Source organism: Aegilops tauschii, chromosome 6 (genome assembly GCF_002575655.3).
Source record: "Aegilops tauschii subsp. strangulata cultivar AL8/78 chromosome 6, Aet v6.0, whole genome shotgun sequence".
Classification (NCBI taxonomy): Eukaryota; Viridiplantae; Streptophyta; class Magnoliopsida; order Poales; family Poaceae; genus Aegilops; species Aegilops tauschii.
The window spans coordinates 403,614,339-403,632,328 of NC_053040.3; the positions used below are offsets into that span (position 1 = coordinate 403,614,339).

General features: G+C 49.0%; 4 protein-coding genes across 5 annotated transcripts; 2 read left to right on the forward strand and 2 right to left on the reverse strand.

Annotated features, from left to right (window-relative positions):
• Positions 1 to 5,663: 5,663 nt before the first annotated feature.
• LOC109761175 (cellulose synthase-like protein E2) lies at positions 5,664 to 10,085 on the forward strand. Its single transcript, XM_020319974.3, has 8 exons — positions 5,664 to 6,083; positions 6,720 to 7,041; positions 7,229 to 7,369; positions 8,064 to 8,195; positions 8,295 to 8,507; positions 8,620 to 8,838; positions 8,984 to 9,331; positions 9,425 to 10,085. Exons 1-8 carry the CDS (start codon positions 5,785 to 5,787, stop codon positions 9,965 to 9,967), a joined length of 2,217 nt encoding a protein of 738 aa, XP_020175563.1. The 5' UTR covers positions 5,664 to 5,784; the 3' UTR covers positions 9,968 to 10,085.
• A 423-nt stretch (positions 10,086 to 10,508) lies between these two features.
• Positions 10,509 to 11,216, reverse strand: LOC109761190 (protein NOI4). Its single transcript, XM_040392753.2, has 3 exons — positions 11,127 to 11,216; positions 10,756 to 10,980; positions 10,509 to 10,657 (listed from the first exon to the last, which is right to left on the reverse strand). The coding sequence occupies exons 1-3, from the start codon at positions 11,130 to 11,132 to the stop codon at positions 10,613 to 10,615; spliced, it is 276 nt and encodes a 91-aa protein (XP_040248687.1). The 5' UTR covers positions 11,133 to 11,216; the 3' UTR covers positions 10,509 to 10,612.
• A 1,902-nt stretch (positions 11,217 to 13,118) lies between these two features.
• Positions 13,119 to 14,154, reverse strand: LOC109761191 (early nodulin-like protein 12). The gene is made up of 2 exons (XM_020319996.3): positions 13,929 to 14,154; positions 13,119 to 13,791 (listed from the first exon to the last, which is right to left on the reverse strand). Exons 1-2 carry the CDS (start codon positions 14,122 to 14,124, stop codon positions 13,331 to 13,333), a joined length of 657 nt encoding a protein of 218 aa, XP_020175585.1. The 5' UTR covers positions 14,125 to 14,154; the 3' UTR covers positions 13,119 to 13,330.
• A 261-nt stretch (positions 14,155 to 14,415) lies between these two features.
• LOC109761195 (tRNA (guanine(9)-N1)-methyltransferase) lies at positions 14,416 to 17,237 on the forward strand. 2 transcript variants are annotated; one of them, XM_020319999.4, is made up of 3 exons: positions 14,416 to 14,945; positions 15,648 to 16,007; positions 16,664 to 17,237. In XM_020319999.4, the coding sequence occupies exons 1-3, from the start codon at positions 14,544 to 14,546 to the stop codon at positions 16,934 to 16,936; spliced, it is 1,035 nt and encodes a 344-aa protein (XP_020175588.1). In that variant the 5' UTR covers positions 14,416 to 14,543; the 3' UTR covers positions 16,937 to 17,237. The 2 variants fall into 2 exon arrangements, with proteins under 2 accessions (XP_020175588.1, XP_040248689.1); XM_040392755.2 differs by lacking the exon at positions 16,664 to 17,237 and adding an exon at positions 16,550 to 16,647 and having other exon boundaries at positions 14,468 to 14,945.
• Positions 17,238 to 17,990: the final 753 nt, after the last annotated feature.

The following is a 17,990-nucleotide window of genomic DNA, read 5'->3' on the forward strand; positions in this document are numbered from 1 at the left end:
GATGTCAGACAATATCACAAACGGTGCGGGCAAACAAAACGTTTGTGTTAGTTGCCTTATCGTACACGATTCGCAACCATGAACTGTTTCTGATGAAGTATGCATCGTAAATATTGCACCACAGAATAGCGTGTGCGATAGTTCTCGTGTAAGACGATGTTACGACGGTCCGACATTTTGTAATCCTGTCCGACACTCGTATGACGATTAGCTAATCTTTTTAACGGTGAACCGTTTGTGATGGGTCGTGCATCATACACGTTCTATAATAGTGAACCGTTTGTGATGGGCCGTGCATCATAAACGTAGCACCACAGAATACCGAGTGCGATGGCAATGCAAGCAGAAACGAGTAGGAGTACTGTAGGGGCCCTATCCCCGATGGTTTCTGGGTCGTGTGGGAAGGACCCCCTATCTCCCACACTCACTTGGCGACGGTTCCAACTGCCGTCGCGGAAATGGGTTTTAAACCGTTTGTTTAGGACCGACGCGCACCAGTGTGTGTGATGTTACTCATACTAGTAGTAACTAGCTATGTTACTACATGCCTCTCTTTCTTCATTTATTGCTTGCCACATCATCTATTTTATCTAGATACGTGTGATGTTTACTACCTATGTTAGAGCAACTCCAATGGGGCGACCCATTTCGTCCGCCGCCATCCGTTTGGGACGGCGGAGACACAAAAGGCGGCCCAACGCGCCGACCCAAACGGACGCGCGTCCGCTTTTCGTCCGCGGGCGACCCATTCCCGGCCCATTTTTGAGCCGGATTTGCGTCGGCGCGGACACGCGACGGACGCGCGCACGCTCGCCTTCTCTTCTCCCCTGGCCCGCTGGTTGGTGGCTCATTGGCCTTCCCCTCACCCCCCAGCCAACAGCAACCCTCGCCCGCCTCCTTCGTCACCGACGCCACCGCCCATTTTTGCCGGCGACTCTGCCAGCTGTCGCCGCCTCCACATCCGCCCAGCAACGCCGCCCACTCCCCCGTCGCCCGCCACCGCCGTCTTGCCGCCGGGGAGCAAACTGCTTCCCACCGCCGCTCCCCCCATCGCACAGGCGCCCGCGACCAAGAAGACGCCTCGCCGCCCCGGCCAGATCCTCACCGGCACGCTCGTCGGACGCCGGCCCACTCATCGGACGCTGGCAGGGTAGCTAGCTGGTCCGTGCGCGCCGCGATTCCCCTCGCCGGCCGTCTCCTTCTTCGACGTCCGCAAGTTGTTCGACAGTTTGCCAAGGTACGAAAATGGACTGCGCCGACGAGTTCTTTTTCCACAATTTCCTTTGCGACTCCGACGATTCGTTGTCCGACGACGAGGATGAGATATTGGCTGCCGTGTTGGTCCATCACCACCTCAACAGCCAGCGGCCGTTGTTCCGTGGCTCCATTCCGGGCCACCTTCCGGCGTTGAATCGCAACCGAGAGAGCGGGCATTTCCTTCTTTGGAAGGACTACTTTGATACAACAAACCTGTTGTTCAAATATCAAAAATTCCGCCGCCGTTTCCGTATGAGTAGGCATTTCAACCGTATTAGAGAGGGGGGGGGTCGGCTATGATGACTATTTCGAGTGCAAAGAGGATGCCGTCGGCAAGATCGGTTTCTCCTCTTATCAGAAATGCACTGCCACCATCCGAATGCTTGCATACGGAGTGCCCGGTGATCTCATTGACGAGTACGTCCGTATGAGTGAGTCTACATGCCTAGAGTCTCTATATAAGTTCTGCAAGGCTGTTATTCCTGTGTTTGGCCCTGAGTACTTGAGAGAGCCGACAGCTGAAGATACAACCTGTTTGTTGGCGATAAATGCCAAAAGGGGCTTCCCAGGGATGCTTGGCAGCATAGACTACATGCACTGGGAGTGGAAGAACTGTCCTTCTGCCTGGCAAGGGCAGTATAAGGGACATGTCAGGGCTTGCACTGTCATACTAGAGGCCGTGGCGTCTCAAGATCTCTGTATTTGGCACTCTTTCTTTGGCATGGATGGATCACACAATGATATCAACGTGCTTCAGCGCTCGCCGGTTTTGCTAGGCTTGCCGAAGGCAACAGCCCACCGGTGAACTTTATGTTGGGGAACGTAGCAGAAATTCAAAATTTTCTACACATCACCAAGATCAATCTATGGAGTTTACTAGCAACGAGAGGGAAGGAGTGCATCTACATACCCTTGTAGATCGCGAGCGGAAGCGTTCAAGAGAACGGGGTTGATGGAGTCGTACTCGTCGTGATCCAAATCACCGATGATCGTAGCGCCGAACGGACGGCACCTCCGCGTTCAACACACGTACGGAGCAGCGACGTCTCCTCCTTCTTGATCTAGCAAGGGGGGAGGAGAGGTTGATGGAGATCCAGCAGCACGACGGCGTGGTGGTGGAAGTAGTGGGATCCCGGCAGGGCTTCGCCAAGCGCAAGCGGGGAGGAAGAGGTGTCACGGGAGGGAGAGGGAGGCGCCAGGGCTTGGATTGCTGCTGCCCTCCCTCCCCCCCACTATATATAGGGCCAAGGGAGGGGGGGCGCAGCCTTGGCCCTTCCTCCAAGGAAGGGTGCGGCCAGGGAGGAGTCCTTCCTCCCCAAGGCACCTCGGAGGTGCCTTCCCCCTTTAGGACTCTCCGTTTATCTTATCTGTTGGCGCATGGGCCTCTTGGGGCTGGTTCCCTTGGCCCATATAGGCCAAGGCGCACCCCCCACAGCCCATGTGGCCCCCCCGGGGCTGGTGGACCCCCGGGCCCCTTTCGGCACTCCCGGTACAATACCGATAAAGTGCAAAACTTTTCCGGCGACCAAAATAAGACTTCCCATATATAAATCTTTACCTCCGGACCATTCCGGAACTCCTCGTGACGTCCGGGATCTCATCCGGGACTCCGAACAACTTTCGGGTTACCGCATACTAATATCTCTATAACCCTAGCGTCACCGACCTTAAGTGTGTAGACCCTACGGGTTCGGGAGACATGCAGACATGACCGAGACGACTCTCCGGTCAATAACCAACAGCGGGATCTGGATACCCATGTTGGCTCCCACATGCTCCTCGATGATCTCATCGGATGAACCACGATGTCGAGGATTCAATCAATCCCGTACCCAATTCCCTTTGTCAATCGGTATGTTACTTGCCCGAGATTCGATCGTCGGTATCCCTATACCTTGTTCAATCTCGTTACCGGCAAGTCTCTTTACTCGTTCCGTAACTCACATCATCCCGTGATCAACTCCTTGGTCACATTGTGCACATTATGATGATGTCCTACCGAGTGGGCCCAGAGATACCTCTCCGTTTACACGGAGTGACAAATCCCAGTCTCGATTCGTGCCAACCCAACAGACACTTTCGGAGATACCTGTAGTGCACCTTTATAGTCACCCAGTTACGTTGTGACGTTTGGTGCACCCAAAGCATTCCTACGGTATCCGGGAGTTGCACAATCTCATGGTCTAAGGAACTGATACTTGACATTAGAAAAACTCTGAGCAAACGAACTACACGATCTTGTGCTAGGCTTAGGATTGGGTCTTGTCCATCACATCATTCTCCTAATGATGTGATCCCGTTATCAACGACATCCAATGTCCATGGTCAGGAAACCGTAACCATCTATTGATCAACGAGCTAGTCAACTAGAGGCTTACTAAGGACATGGTGTTGTCTATGTATCCACACATGTATCTGAGTTTCCTATCAATACAATTCTAGCATGGATAATAAACGATAATCATGAACAAGGAAATATAATAATAACCTATTTATTATTGCCTCTAGGGCATATTTCCAACACTTTACTGTCAATGGACACAACTACGACAAAGGATACTACCTGGGTGACGGTATCTATCCTCCGTGGACCACTATTGTCAGGACAATACCCAGCCCTGTCGGAGAGAAGAGAAAAAGATTTGACCAAGAGCAAGAGAGTGCTAGAAAGGATGTCGAGCGTGCATTTGGTGTTTTGCAATCTCGATGGGGCATCGTTCGGTATCCTGCTAATACCTGGAGCACGCAGAAACTGTGGGAGGTGATAACTGCTTGTGTGATCATGCACAATATGATTGTAGAAGACGAGCACCCGGAACGTTTGTACGATCAAGGCTTTAAGTTTCGGAAAACAGTTTGACTAATTCACATCTAGATGTTTTTTAAGGATGTCACATCTAAGCTCCCACAAATATATAATGCAGCAATAAGAAGCAAAAAAAACTATGACAAAAAAATAGACCACAAACAGAGTGGACATGAGCTTAGATGTGACATATCTATATGTCACATCTAGATGTGTCCTAGACAGACCCTTTGGAAAAACTAACGCCCACATGTGTGTGCGTTTGCACATCGCCCACACGCCTCCATCACCACTCATTTTGCCACGTATGAACAGATGACATCAGCAGAAATCTTTTTGGTTTTCGGCTTAAAAATATTTTATCTTCTAATTAAAAAAGCGAATTAAAAATCCATTTTCACCATTAAATCCGTCTCGACGAGATCTTCAAAACTAGACCCCATGTTGATATGTTTCGACGAATTTTTTTTACCCAGAAGTTGCCATGATGTTTACACTGTAGTTGCCATAGTGCTTAAACTAAAGTTGCCATGTGGCAATTTTAGTTTGTAGAACATGGCAATTTTAGCTTTTTATGATGGCAATTCCAGTACTTTGATCATGAAAATATTTTTTTGTATGAACCATGACAATTTTAAGTGCATGTATCATGGCAATTTTAGTTTATGATGCATGGCAAGTCTAGTTTCTTAATTCCCTGTTTTATAATATGTCAAAATTTATTTTTAAATGTAGAAGAAAATAGCTGAAACATATCATGGCAACTTCAGTGTAAACATTATGGCAATTCATGTGCAATAGACACGGCAACTTTTAACCAATTTTTTTTTTGAAATATATTGATATGAGATCTAGTTTCGAAGATCTCGTCGTGAGGGATTTAATGGTGAAAACGGATCTTTAATCGGATTTTTCATTTAAGAGATAAAACATTTTAAAAACGTAAAATCCAAAAAAAAATTCACATGCATGCGGTGACATGGCGTAGTCTGTATGTTATAGAGGATGTGGGCGGGTTTGGCTCCCACCACACGTGTGGGCGTTAGCGTTGTCCTTCAGTTTCAGGGTGAGAATGTTGTGCCTAAGAATGGAGGAGCGGCAACGTTTGAACAGTTCACCCAATTTCATGAAGACATGCGTGATTGAGAAACTCACGTGCAGCTGCAAAATAATTTGGTTGAGCATATGTGGGCTCATGTTGACAACCAATAGATGTATTTTTTTATTCGTTTGCAAAACTATGTGAAACATTTTTATTTGTATCCGGCTTGTAAAACTATACTATTTTATTCGGTAAACTATGTTATTTGACAATATGTTTGAATGCAAATCAATGTAATATTGGGCGGCCAGCCGGCACATATGGATCAGCGCATTGGGCGCACTGCCGACCCAAATCTAAAAAAGGACGGATGCCGGGTGGGCGGCCGACCTAAACGGACAAAAAATGGACGAAATCGCCGTCCGCTTTGGGTCGCCCTATTAAAGGCCCTATTGAAGTTGTTCTTACTCCTAGTGGGTAGTCTAAGCTACAGTGTCTACTAGTAGACGACTGACAAGAGGTCAAAGCTCTCCAACACAGAGGCGGCTCCAACGGGGAGGATCGTTGACTATCCGCTACATACCCGGCCTCTGCACCTCTGACCCAGGGACCCAGGCCTACCCGTCACGCTCCACACCACACCTGCGTTCTCGCTCGCTCGCACTAGCAGGCAGGGAGGATGGCCGGGAGCAGCGTCTCCGGCGGCGGCGGCGGCCGCCCGCCGCTGTTCGCGACGGAGAAGCCGAAGCGGGTGCTGGCGTACCGGCTGTACGCGGGCACCATCTTCGCGGGGATCCTCCTCATATGGTTCTACAGAGCCACCCACATCCCGGCGAGGGGCAGCAGCAGCCTGGGGTGGCGGGCGGGGCTGGGGCTGCTCGTGGCCGAGCTCTGGTTCGGCCTCTACTGGGTCCTCACCCTCTCCGTGCGCTGGAACCCGGTCCGCCGCGCCACCTTCAAGGACCGCCTCTCGGAGAGGTGAGTGCCTGATCTGCGCTGCACCTTTTCTGTTTCTCGTAGAGCAGAGACTGTTTGATGAAATGGTTAGCTAGACAAGTAGAACTCCGGCAGACCATGTGAGTTCAGGGGGCTTGCCTTTAGAGGCGACTTCCGTTCAGATTCTGAATCACACCAAGTCCAGCAACCTGCATCTGTGATCCGTGAAGGCGTGTTGTTGATGAATAATGTGACATCGAGAAGGAACCTTGCATTGTAGTGTATGGCTGCAGTGTCGATAGCACATTGCCCATTTCCTATTGCAATCCAGATATTTTGCACGATTAGACCAAATTACGAAGTTCTTTGTCAGCTGGGCTGAAGCCTGTTATGTCTACTCAGAGTTGTGTATACAATTGAAACATCACGCACTAGAATACGATTTGTTATATAGATATATTTCAGCTAGGAGTCACAGCTACTGCCAAAAATCAGATACCGTAATACCCCATCCAGGACCTCCATGGATATTGTAATACTGCACATCCATGGGCCATGGCTAGTTACATGGTTCAGATAGTGTGATATCTGCATAGCAACATCATATAAACAAAATTAGTTTGACCGTATTACCTATGTCTGTGGTGAATGACATGTTAAAGTACTGGCCACAAACAGGTATGATGATGACCAGCTCCCTGGTGTGGACATATTTGTGTGTACAGCGGACCCAGCTCTTGAACCACCCATGCTTGTCATCTCCACGGTTCTGTCTGTTATGGCTTATGACTACCCGCCAGAGAAGCTAAACATCTATTTGTCTGATGACGCTGGTTCCGCTGTAACATTCTACGCTCTTCATGAGGCATCTGAGTTTGCAAAGCACTGGATTCCATTTTGCAAAAATTACAAGGTGGAGCCTAGGTCTCCAGCTGCCTACTTTGCCAAAGGGGCTACCCCTCATGATGCTTGTAGCCCTCAAGAATTTCTTCGCATGAAGGTAGAGCGCAAACTTGTTCTTCATCTATCCTGATGGGATGCAGCTTATCTCAAAAGAAATAATGTTGTGGCAGTCTGATACAATATTAGTGGTGTAAGGGCCTGTTGGCTTTCCATTTGTGCCGTGTTAGGCTGTGAAGCCAACACATTATTTTCTTATTAGCTTTACCCTCATTTCTGAATTGCAGGAGTTGTACAAGGATCTGACAGATCGCATGAACTCAGTAGTACATTCAGGCAAGATTCCCGAGGTTCCAGAATGCAACCATAGAGGCTTCTCTGAATGGAATGAGACGATAACTTCTGGAGATCACCCTTCAGTAGTCCAGGTAAAAAATGGTAGTTTGGTCAGAGTCTGACTACTAGATGGAGTGCATGGTAATTGATTTTGAAATTTAAAATCATATGATAACTATGAGAAGTGTGAAAACCAACTCGTGTAGCTAATAGAAAGCTGGTGAATTGGTTATAAAAGCTAACATATAAGAGTGTTGGTGAATTGAAGTATTGTGGAAAAATAAATATGTTTTTATGTTTATCAAGTAGTACCTACGGCGAATAATTCTAGCAATCTGTCTCACTATTAAAACTATTCTAAAAGGAGCTTCCATGTTCGCTCTGAGAAACTAGAAACCCCACATTAGTCGGAGGAAAAAGAAAAAGATATACACCGCTTATTTTAGTGGCTCTGCAGTATAGCGGTGCAAATTAGTCAGTGTACAATAGAGCGGTTATTACAATTATAAAAGTTTAAGCATCATGTTGGTGTAAAAAATACAATTGTTGTTTAGTTTTTTTAATATCCAACCATGCAATTGATAGTGAATTCAGGTAGTTAAAATAAAAGCATAGGTGCTTGTTTGGCTGAATGTAATTCAACCTGATGTAAGACGAGCCAGACATGGTTGATATTCATCCAGTGAAGAATCTACCTTCACAGAAAACTGTAATAGAATAGTACAATTTATCTTTCTCTGCATAATTTTGGTGATCCCATCTAATCAAATGGTTCTCCATTGCTAGATTCTAATTGATAGAAACAAACGGAAGGCAGTTGATGTAGATGGAAATGCATTGCCAAAACTTGTGTATATGGCACGCGAGAAGAGACCTCAGGAGCAACATCACTTCAAAGCTGGATCATTAAATGCTTTGGTAGGTGTCCTCTCTTGGTATAGTCAATGATTTTCTAGAATTACCATTTAGAATCAACCTTCATTGTGTTTATATACCTTAATAAGGTCAATTGTGCAGATAAGGGTATCTTCGGTGATAAGCAACAGCCTAGTCATTCTTAATGTCGATTGTGATATGTACTCCAACAACTCTGAGTCCATTAGAGATGCATTGTGTTTCTTCCTAGATGAAGAGCAAGGTCAAGATATCGGTTTTGTGCAGTACCCTCAGAACTTTGACAATGTGGTGCACAATGACAGCTATGGCAATCCCATCAACGTTGTCAATGAGGTCAATCGAAAGATAATATAGCACCTCCTAAAATTTCGACGAAGGACACACCTATGTCCGAAGCTGTAATTAAGACTAATCTGGTTTGTTGTTTCATTGACTTGATGTTCAGTTGGATAACCCTTGCTTGGATGGATGGGGTGGAATGTGTTACTATGGCACTGGATGCTTCCATCGCAGGGAGACCCTCTCTGGACAAATATATAGTAAAGATTACAAGGAAGATTGGGCTAGAGGAGTGGGGATAGCAGAAAATGCAGATGAGCTGGAAGAAACGTCCAAGTCACTTGTGACATGCACGTATGAGCATAACACCCCATGGGGCATTGAGGTCTCTTTATCTCTTTCTACAAACCTGAATATGAACATACAGAAAATCCTTCAGTGATGCCCGCAGGATGTTCTTCCTTCTATGTGTGTACTGTTAAGTCTGTTATGCAGATCATTTTTGATGAGTTTGTGTTTCTGAATTGCAGAAAGGAGTTAGATATGGGTGCCCACTGGAGGATGTCATTACAGGATTGCAAATCCAATGCCATGGGTGGAGATCGGTGTACTACAACCCGGCCAGAAAGGGCTTCTTAGGCAAGGCCCCTACCTCACTAGGCCAGATCCTGGTTCAGCACAAGAGATGGTCAGAAGGGTTCCTCCAAATGTCCCTCTCCAATTACAGTCCCTTTTTATTAGGCCATGGTAAGATCAAGCTGGGTCTTCAAATGGGTTACTCGGTCTGTGGCTTCTGGGCCCTGAACAGCTTCCCCACCTTTTACTATGTCATCATTCCTTCACTTTGCTTCCTCAGTGGCGTCTCTGTTTTCCCTGAGGTAATGATTAACATTCTACAGTATGTTGCCAAGCTCATTTTTACACACCGCAGTTGAGTTCTGACACGATGCTTGCATGTGCAACTCATTCAGATAACCAGCCCTTGGTGCATTCCATTCATATACGTCGTGGTAGCTTCATACTCCTGGAGCCTAATGGAATCGCTGCAATGTGGTGACACTGCAGTGGAGTGGTGGAATGCACAAAGGATGTGGCTCATGAGAAGGACCACCTCCTACCTCCTGGCGGCCATCGACACGATTGGTGGAATGCTGGGCGTCTCCGAGTCCGGATTCGAGCTGACGGTGAAGGTGGATGAGTCGCAGGCTCTGGAGAGGTACAAGAAGGGGAAGATGGAGTTCGGGCCCATCTCGGGTATGTTTGTGATCATCACCACGATCGCGCTGTTCAACCTGGTGTGCTTGGTGCTCGGGCTGGGCAGAGTTCTGTTGCGCGGAGGCGCGGAAGGGCTGGGGCCACTGTTTCTGCAGGCTGTCCTCTGCGTGGCCATAGTGGTGATCAATGCCCCGGTCTACGAGGCCCTCTTCATCCGCAGGGACAGCGGAGGCCTGCCTTATTTCGTCACCCTCGTTTCCCTTTGCTTTGTGTCGTCGCTCTGCCTACAGGCTATCTAGAAATGAATTCGGGCGTGATGACGATAGACAGACATGAATGTGGAATGTTGGGTTTGAGCCTTGCTATGAGTAAACATTTTGAAACAATCTATTTACATGGCTCTGAACTTGCATGTTATTGGACAGCTGCGACAACGATGTGGTATTCTCTACACCCATACGATTAACAGCTAGTGATGCATCATCATTTTTGCATATACTTTTAGCCCTATCATCTGGTGGTTGTGCAGGGCAGATTCCACATCGAACGGGGCATCTCGGATTGAAGCTGCCGGTGGCAGGCAGGATGGGGTCGTGCAAGCAGCCTGAACATGAGGTGAGCCGGTTTACGCACGCACCTGAGGCTGAGAACATCTGAAAGGAAAGCAGATGTATCCGCATGGTATGAGCAAGTTTCTTTCTCTTATGCGAAGCCATACATCACGCCTGGCGACAGGGCCACGCACGACCATCACATAATTACATCAACATCGTCTCATCTCATCCCCGAAGTGGCAAGTGTTTGTGTATGTACGATAGTAGTACGTTTGTTTATAAACGAAGCAGCGGCATTGACACTCCCCTCTCCTCCGTCCCATCGCATTCGCATTCGCGCGACACTCCGCCCGATCCCCTCCTCCTCATCATCATCATCCTCGTCCTAGCTCAAGGCTGCGTGGGGCTCGGCGACACGCAGCAGAACCATTTCTTCTGCAATATCAGATGGGAATGAATGGATCTCTTGAGAGAGAGGAGGAGGAAGAAGAAGAAGAAGAAGAAGAAGAAGAAGAAGAAGAAGAAAAGAGTACCGAGGTGTTGGGCCTGGAGTTGCTGTAGGATTGGTTCATCTTCGAGTCGGGCCTGGCGTCCTTGCCGTCGGCGGACTTGCTGGCCTTGTGCACGTTGACGGGGGCCTTCTTGTCATCCCTGGCCTTGCTGAAGATGACCGTGAACCCGTCGGCGGAGGCCGGGTTGTTCACGTCCCAGGCGCCGAACTTGGGGATTGTGCGGCCAGCCTCCGTCTGAACCATTTTCTTGTTTCAATGCATCATCACGTTATTTGTTTGCGACGACATTAAAAGAAGATCCATATATGATCAATCAAGGCAGTGCAAACAAGATGAACCAGAGATCGATGAATCCATAGGCGTAAATTCACACAGGATCTTGATCAACTCACCGACATGTTTTATGTCTTGACGGGGTGGCGCGGTGCCCTTCAGCGGTAGACGCGAGAGAAAATTTTGCCCCCTTAAATGGATATGAAGCGCTTCGGGGCAAAATTTCCCCCGGGATGAGAGGGAAGGCGGTCAAATATAGCAGGAGGAGAAGATCGCAATGGCACCCGCCCACTTATACCCGCTAATCTCATGCATGCTCTGCGTGGGACGTTGCCTGCCTAAAATTAAGCACATTTCCCAGCGGATTTAGTTTACTCCTACTAACTTTTTTTAACACGGCGGCTCTGGTTTCGGAGGCAGCAAAACGGCCTAGGGAGCCAGAAAAACTGGATTAGAGGGGCCAAGTGCTGTCAAAAGAGGCTGGGAGGGCCAAACTATAGGAAAAAGATTTTTAGCAACAAATAGTGACTATTTTCCCCCTGCTCATAAGTAAAATTAGGAGCAGTCCTTGAGGGGGCTTGCTGGCACTCCCTGTCTCCGTCACTGCTTCCGCCGGACCCACCTGGTAGCTGCGTCCTGTTTGAGGCTAGGTGGTGGAGTCGATGGATCACATGCCTTTTTTTTGGCATCCTCGGAGTAGTGCGTGGAATAGCGAGCAAACACGCACCTTTCGTGCACACCGTGCCTTTTCCTAGGCTCGGGCCAAGAAGATGGAGTAACGGCGGCGAGGCGTAGGAGGTGGCGGACGGATGAGGAAGCACTGAGCCTGAGTCGGTGACGACGCGACGGTGGAGCGATTGTTGTGAGGCGTAGTTGGTGGTGGACGGAGGGCGAAACACTGAACCCGAACCGCTGACAACGCCCGACACAAGTGAAGGCAAGGACGAAACTTGAAGGGGAAGACCAGGGCGGCAAGGGTAGGGAGAGACACCGAGGTGGTGCAGCATTGACACTGGCAATGGGTGGTGGGAGCCAGCGGTTTAGCTGATGCCGACCAGCGGGTCGTTGACGCGCGGATATGTCGATGAAAAGGGAGAACGCCGGTGGCAATAAAGAGGAAGAAGGTGACGGGGAGACATGACATCCCACAGACTCGCAAGGCACATGTTACCTCCTCTATTCCGCGCATTGAGCACTGAATAGGAGGACTCGTATGCGAGTAGCGGAGCGAGATCCAAAAGGTCCTTCTAGTTTCATTCCACGAAGTGCGAGAGAGATGGCACTGCACAAGACATGGCTTTGTGTCAACTAAAGTTTATAGTAACAGAGCAAGGGATTTTTACGGAATCATGTAAAGAAATACTATATAAATTTAGGTGATGAATGTGCTTAAAAAGACCAAATAGCTGAGAATATATTTGGAGGAATGCTGCAAAGTCACCGTCGGGGGAAAGGCAGGGGTATAAGGGAGGGGTGTAACACCCCGACCAAACCCACTGGTTACTGCCCATTGCTTCTGAGATCTACACCAACAATAGTTTTTGCTGCGCACTTTCATCCTCACTCGCATCCGAGATCAACTTCTCGGTCGACCACCCATTCTTAAATTACTCCAAGTCAAACACGCTTATTTTTTATGTTTTTTTCGAATGGGCTCCTAAAAAAGGTGAGTAGTCTATCTCCCTTCGTGCCGGAGGAAGAAGACAGTGAGTCATTCGGCCAAAAGTTCACATAAATTCAAAAATTTACAGAGGGAGTAGTTTGGTAACTGGTATGTTGGCCCTACGTTGGTATGTTGGTTCGTAGTTATGTCGTTTCGGGAGGCACAGGGCCTCTGCCATAGCTTCTGAATTCGTGTCGGTAAGTCTACACATGGAACAAAATAACTAACACAAAACATTCTAAGAGCAACTACCACCCCTACAAGTCATCACGAGAATAGTGGAAATGCTGGAATACTCTGACTTCTTGGAAGCAGTAGACCACACCGAATTTGTGGGCAACTAGCTCAACAGACCTCCTACCGATTGGCAAAATGCACCGTGAGAAGACCTCCTACCGATTGCTGCTGATCGACAGGAAAACGGCGATGGTAAACGAACATCGACAACACAAGGCGAAATTTATCCATTTTATTTGACTGGATCGAATGGATTACATGACACCAAGGTCTCGCCTGAGTAATTCACCTAAGACTCCATAACGGATGTTCCTCTCTACCATTACCTATAGATCTCAAGACTAACATTAAACCCTACATCGATGAAACAGACCTAACGATCGATAGCCCACATTAATAACCTCTTCCAAGTTCCAAGTAAGATCACGCCAACGCGATCATGGCGACGACACCGGCGACAAGCCCAACGACAGTGGAGAGCGCCCGCCTGGACGCGCCACTGGGCTCGGTCGACGGGCTGGGTCCGAAACCGGTCGTCGAGGTGGATCCGCCAGAACTGGACCCGTACGACGGGGACTCCGGGGCCGAGACTGCCCGGCTGGGGCTGGGGCTGGGGCCGGGCGCGTGGCCGCCGACGACGCCGACGGAGGGCGGTTTGGCCGGAGCGGCGGCCAGCGTGGAGTGCCCGATGACGCTGGCGATCATCCGCTGGCCCGCCTCGCAGTGTCCCGGCACGCCGCTGACGAAGAAGAAGAAGCCCGTCCGGTCGAACTTGAACTTGGTGTCGCCGTCCGCGAACCGGGTCAGGGGGGTCACCGTGCTGCACATCTTGTAGTCGTCGTGGTTCACCAGCAGCACCGAGTCCTTGGCCGCGTACTTGAAATCTGCACGCCGGCCGGCCGCCATGAATCAAGAAGTCAAAGTGAGACGCGCACCAAACTAATCAACCAGGAATGAATGCTTTGCAATGATCAAGAAGAGCGTTATGGGGTTCGATCTGGATGCGGCGGTAACTGCTTACCCAGGACGTCGCCGACTTGGAAGCGGTTCTTCTTGGCCCAGTGGTTGTACGTCTCGGTGCCGTTGCCGGTCGGCACCGTCCACCCCCTCCCGTCGCCGACGCTGTACACCGCGGGCTCTGACGAAGCCGGCGATACCGAGGCCGCTAGGAGAATGCAGCAGCAAGCAGCAGCAGCGAGGACGACGACGCTGGCCATTGGCGTGCACCGGAGAAGGATCAGTAAGGGCACTAGTGTGTAGTGTAGTGGTGTTGGTGTGAGATCTACCGATGGTGGCAGTGGCCTTTTATACCGAGGATCCGGCAGCGAGTGGCGCCGGCGAAACGGAGGTCAGTTGCCTAACGTGCAGGAGGAGAGAGCGGGGGTCGTTGCTGCACAACGGGAGGAGCCGTTGGGCTGTCCGGTCTCCGCTGCATGGCGATAGGAGGCGTTAGCTTCTGCGACGAGTCGCGGGTTGAATACGTTAGCCTCGTTAGAAGACGTATTTACTGAAAGTACGTCAACGAGCGTCTGTTTACGGTAAGTACTCATTTGTGCCTACCCTCCACCAGATTCCACGGAGAAACCCAAACCCCTCTCCGAACCCAGGACTGCTCCCTCGGCGGCGGCGCGTTGAGATGGCTGACGGCACGGAGAGCGAGCAGGCCGCGGTCGTGGGGGACGGGAACCCTTCGCAGTTGTCTAAGAGCGCGAAGAAGAAGCTGCTGAAGCAGGAGCGGCAGGCGGCGCGGAAGGCCGAGCGGAAGGCGGGGGAGAAGGAGCGCCGGCGCGCCGACATAGAGCGGCGGAGGCGCGAGTGGGAGGAGTCTCTGGCCGCGGCACCCTCGCAGGAGGCGCGCGAGGCGATGCTGGCCGCGCGCAGGGAGACGCGACTCGAGCGGGTGGGAAAGCGCGTGGAGGAGCGGGGCGCGCGCGCCAAGAGGCTCCGGCGCGCCGCCGAGGGTGGGCAGAAGGTGGTGCTCGACCTCGAGTTCGCGGACCTCATGCGGCCCAACGAGATTCACAGCCTCACGCAGCAGGTGAATTCCCCTTGTCCTTCTTGTTGCCTTCCTCGCTATGTTTTATGCTCACCGTAAGTAGTACTAACATTGATGATCAGAGACTCATAGTAATGCAATTGAAAGGGGATTATGCGATTCTTTATGATTTAAACTAGTTCGTATGCACGGGGAGAGTATCTGGCCTTGTTGCTGTAATTGGTGAACTGGAAGTGCTAGTTAGATTAACATTAGACTCTAATGTTGTATTTGTTCAATTTTCAGATAAGCTCCTTCGTTGTTGTAGTGAAAGCTTTAGTCCCTTTCTTTATTATTTTGATTAGTGGGATGATTACATCTACCTGAAGGAGATGCGATCTTAATAATTGGCTTAATTGTGAATGCATATGAAAGATCATTTGCGACATGGCCTATTTCTCGGTTTGCATCTTGAACATATCGCTATTCTCCCTCTAAGAACTTATCAATTTGTGTAGTGTTGCTATCTATCAAATGTTGATCATGGATGTGATATACCCAATTCTTTCTTGTCTATCTGAAACATCTAGAGCAATGTAAAATGCACTAGTATCAGCATCTGCCAAGCAAATAAAAATGAGAGTGTCATTTCCGATACTGTGTGCTTAGGTATATATAAATTCCTATGTCTACCAAGATCCTTACCACCTTCATGAATGTTTAGTCTGAGTAAACATCCGAACCGTGAACTAATGCAAGTTACAGATTATGTACTGCTATGCAGTGAACGGGAGATCAGCAACCCCGGCTCATCTCTGGTTGACAGGTTGCAGCGGAGAAATGGGGACCCAGGTTCAGAGGATACCTGGCTTTGATAAGTGGATCATAGAAAAAGAAGCCAAGTCTTATCTTGAAGCATTTGCAGACTGTAAAGAAAATCTTGTGTATCTGACAGCGGATGCTGAGACTGTCCTTGATGATCTCGACATGTCGAAAATATACATCATTGGTGGTCTAGTGGATCGTAACAGATGGAAAGGCATAACACAGAAGAAGGCAGTTGATCAGGGCATTCAGTCTGCCAAGCTCCCCATTGGAAATTATTTAAAGATGTCAAGTTCTCAGGTGCGCATATATGCATGTTCCTCAATTTTTTCATTAGAAAATGTTAGCTTGTGCAGTTAATATTATATATATACTTTGTTGCCTCAATTGTTTATAAGGCGGTAAGGCGGCCTAGGGCGAGCACCACCCTCTCTAGCGCCTAAGGCGGGCATATTTGTAAGGCGCTGCTAGGGCGCCTTATCACCTAAGCGTCTAGGGCAGGACGCCTTAAAAACAATGGTTGCCTCTGTGGCATTAAATTTGTTATTGTGTTTGTATTTCGAAATATACCTCGGGTATGCCTCTGTGGCTAAGATGCCTAGATGTTGTCATGATGTCTTCTTTCAAATAATATGGACAGCTTCGGAATCATATCACCATTTCTAACATGTTAAAAGAACCTGAAGAGCATTTTACGAAGGGGAAATATACCACACATGTTTTTCCTGATTTTCTAGAGAGTACTGTTTTCACATTTTAATGCAGAAACTGGAGAACCTTTATAATTATGCTGCTGCTTATTTTAAACCACTACAGCAAGTTGTCAATTGTTGATCATGTAGGTTCTTACAGTCAACCAAGTGTTCGAGAATGTATTAGTCTTGGTTTTGATGGACCTTGGAGAGCTGTACTAAGAATCTAAGATTATTGACTCTCTGTGCATGTTGATCATGTAGGTTCTTACAGTCAACCAAGTGTTTGAGATAATGCAAAAGTTTGTGGAAACAAAGGACTGGAAGACGGCATTCTTTCATGTGATCCCACCGAGGAAACGAGGAGAAGCTGGAGCAGCAAATGATGATGATTCACCTGAGGGGGCTGCAAACGGAGATCTTGACAAGTGTTTAGAAGAGGAGGTTGATGATGATGACGATGATGGTGATGGGGATGAAGAAGCCGATGTTGCTAACAAAAGACATTGTTTTAGAAGTGAAAATGGAAAATCTTAGAATCACTCTTTTGGTGCAGTGGTGGAAGCGACTCCTGGATAGGTTATTATCTCCGGGGAAGAGCAGAGGGAAAGAGCAATCTACTGTGCCGACGACTGAAATATGATTCATCTCCAAGTGTATCATTACTATTAACTTTGCTGAACTGCTTTGTTTACCTAGGTTTACTTGTTTGGAGTACTCTGAGGTGTCGTAGTATTTTTGTTTTTGTTATCTGAACTACACCCTGTACTTTTGTACGGCGCGAGGAAGGAACGCGCTATATAACAGCACAGATAAATAGAGTGCTTTTGTTCTCATCTTTGATGGTTTTCTCTTGGAATTCAGAAAACACATGTAATTTTGTAGACAACACAGGCATATATCTGCTTTAGAAACACAGATATCACCCAAACTCCAGCGTGCCTACAGACAGATTGTTGCGTTCGTTTGGGTTCACATGAACAACCCAAACAGAAACCATGGTTTTGTGTCACACGGACAGGAGACGGACATGCCGGTCGTCCGCTTGGGCCCACACGTCAGCCACCCAAGGCGACATCCGGCTCCTTCTAAATGCCACGAGTGTGCGGGGGTGGGGGGACCCATCCGTACCACTCTGGTCCCCGTCGCCAACAGGCAAAACCCTAGTCCACCGTCCACCGCCGGCGCAATGTTGTGGAAGTGAACCCCGGCCAGCACTGCGAGGAGGCCGACTCCTCCTCAGGGCGATGCCGCACGGCACCTTTCACCGTGACGTCAACGGGGGCTGCACTCCCCGTGCGCGACCATATGTACGCATGTATGTTCCAGTCGTGACGCGTCAGAGGTACTGGGAGGCAGTCATCCCGGTGCCCTGGCCAGATGTGCAACTGCCCAACGGCTGGCATTTGAGCCCGAAATGGTTTTAGTGCCGGTCGTTCTGGCCTCCAGTCGCACGGTGGAGATCCACGCCATCACGATCTACTGCCCGATGATCTCCTCCACGACTCGACGTTTGCCGAGGACTTCCCCCCCCCCCCCCCCCCCCCCCCTCCCACTAGGATATGTGGTTCGACGACGAGCATGTGCTCCA

Bases quoted from the DNA above. Each gene is read 5' to 3' on its own strand.
- LOC109761191 (XM_020319996.3), bottom strand. From the start codon at position 14,124: ATGGCCAGCGTCGTCGTCCTCGCTGCTGCTGCTTGCTGCTGCATTCTC. The intron at 13,792-13,928 runs GTAAGCAGTTAC...GCCGGCGTGCAG, and splicing joins CCAAGTCGGCGACGTCCTGG to ATTTCAAGTACGCGGCCAAG.
- LOC109761175 (XM_020319974.3), top strand. From the start codon at position 5,785: ATGGCCGGGAGCAGCGTCTCCGGCGGCGGCGGCGGCCGCCCGCCGCTG. The intron at 7,042-7,228 runs GTAGAGCGCAAA...TCTGAATTGCAG, and splicing joins AAGAATTTCTTCGCATGAAG to GAGTTGTACAAGGATCTGAC. The intron at 7,370-8,063 runs GTAAAAAATGGT...CTCCATTGCTAG, and splicing joins ATCACCCTTCAGTAGTCCAG to ATTCTAATTGATAGAAACAA.
- LOC109761195 (XM_020319999.4), top strand. From the start codon at position 14,544: ATGGCTGACGGCACGGAGAGCGAGCAGGCCGCGGTCGTGGGGGACGGG. The intron at 14,946-15,647 runs GTGAATTCCCCT...TGCAAGTTACAG, and splicing joins TTCACAGCCTCACGCAGCAG to ATTATGTACTGCTATGCAGT. The intron at 16,008-16,663 runs GTGCGCATATAT...TTGATCATGTAG, and splicing joins TAAAGATGTCAAGTTCTCAG to GTTCTTACAGTCAACCAAGT.
- LOC109761190 (XM_040392753.2), bottom strand. The intron at 10,658-10,755 runs GTACTCTTTTCT...CTGATATTGCAG, and splicing joins ACTCCAGGCCCAACACCTCG to AAGAAATGGTTCTGCTGCGT.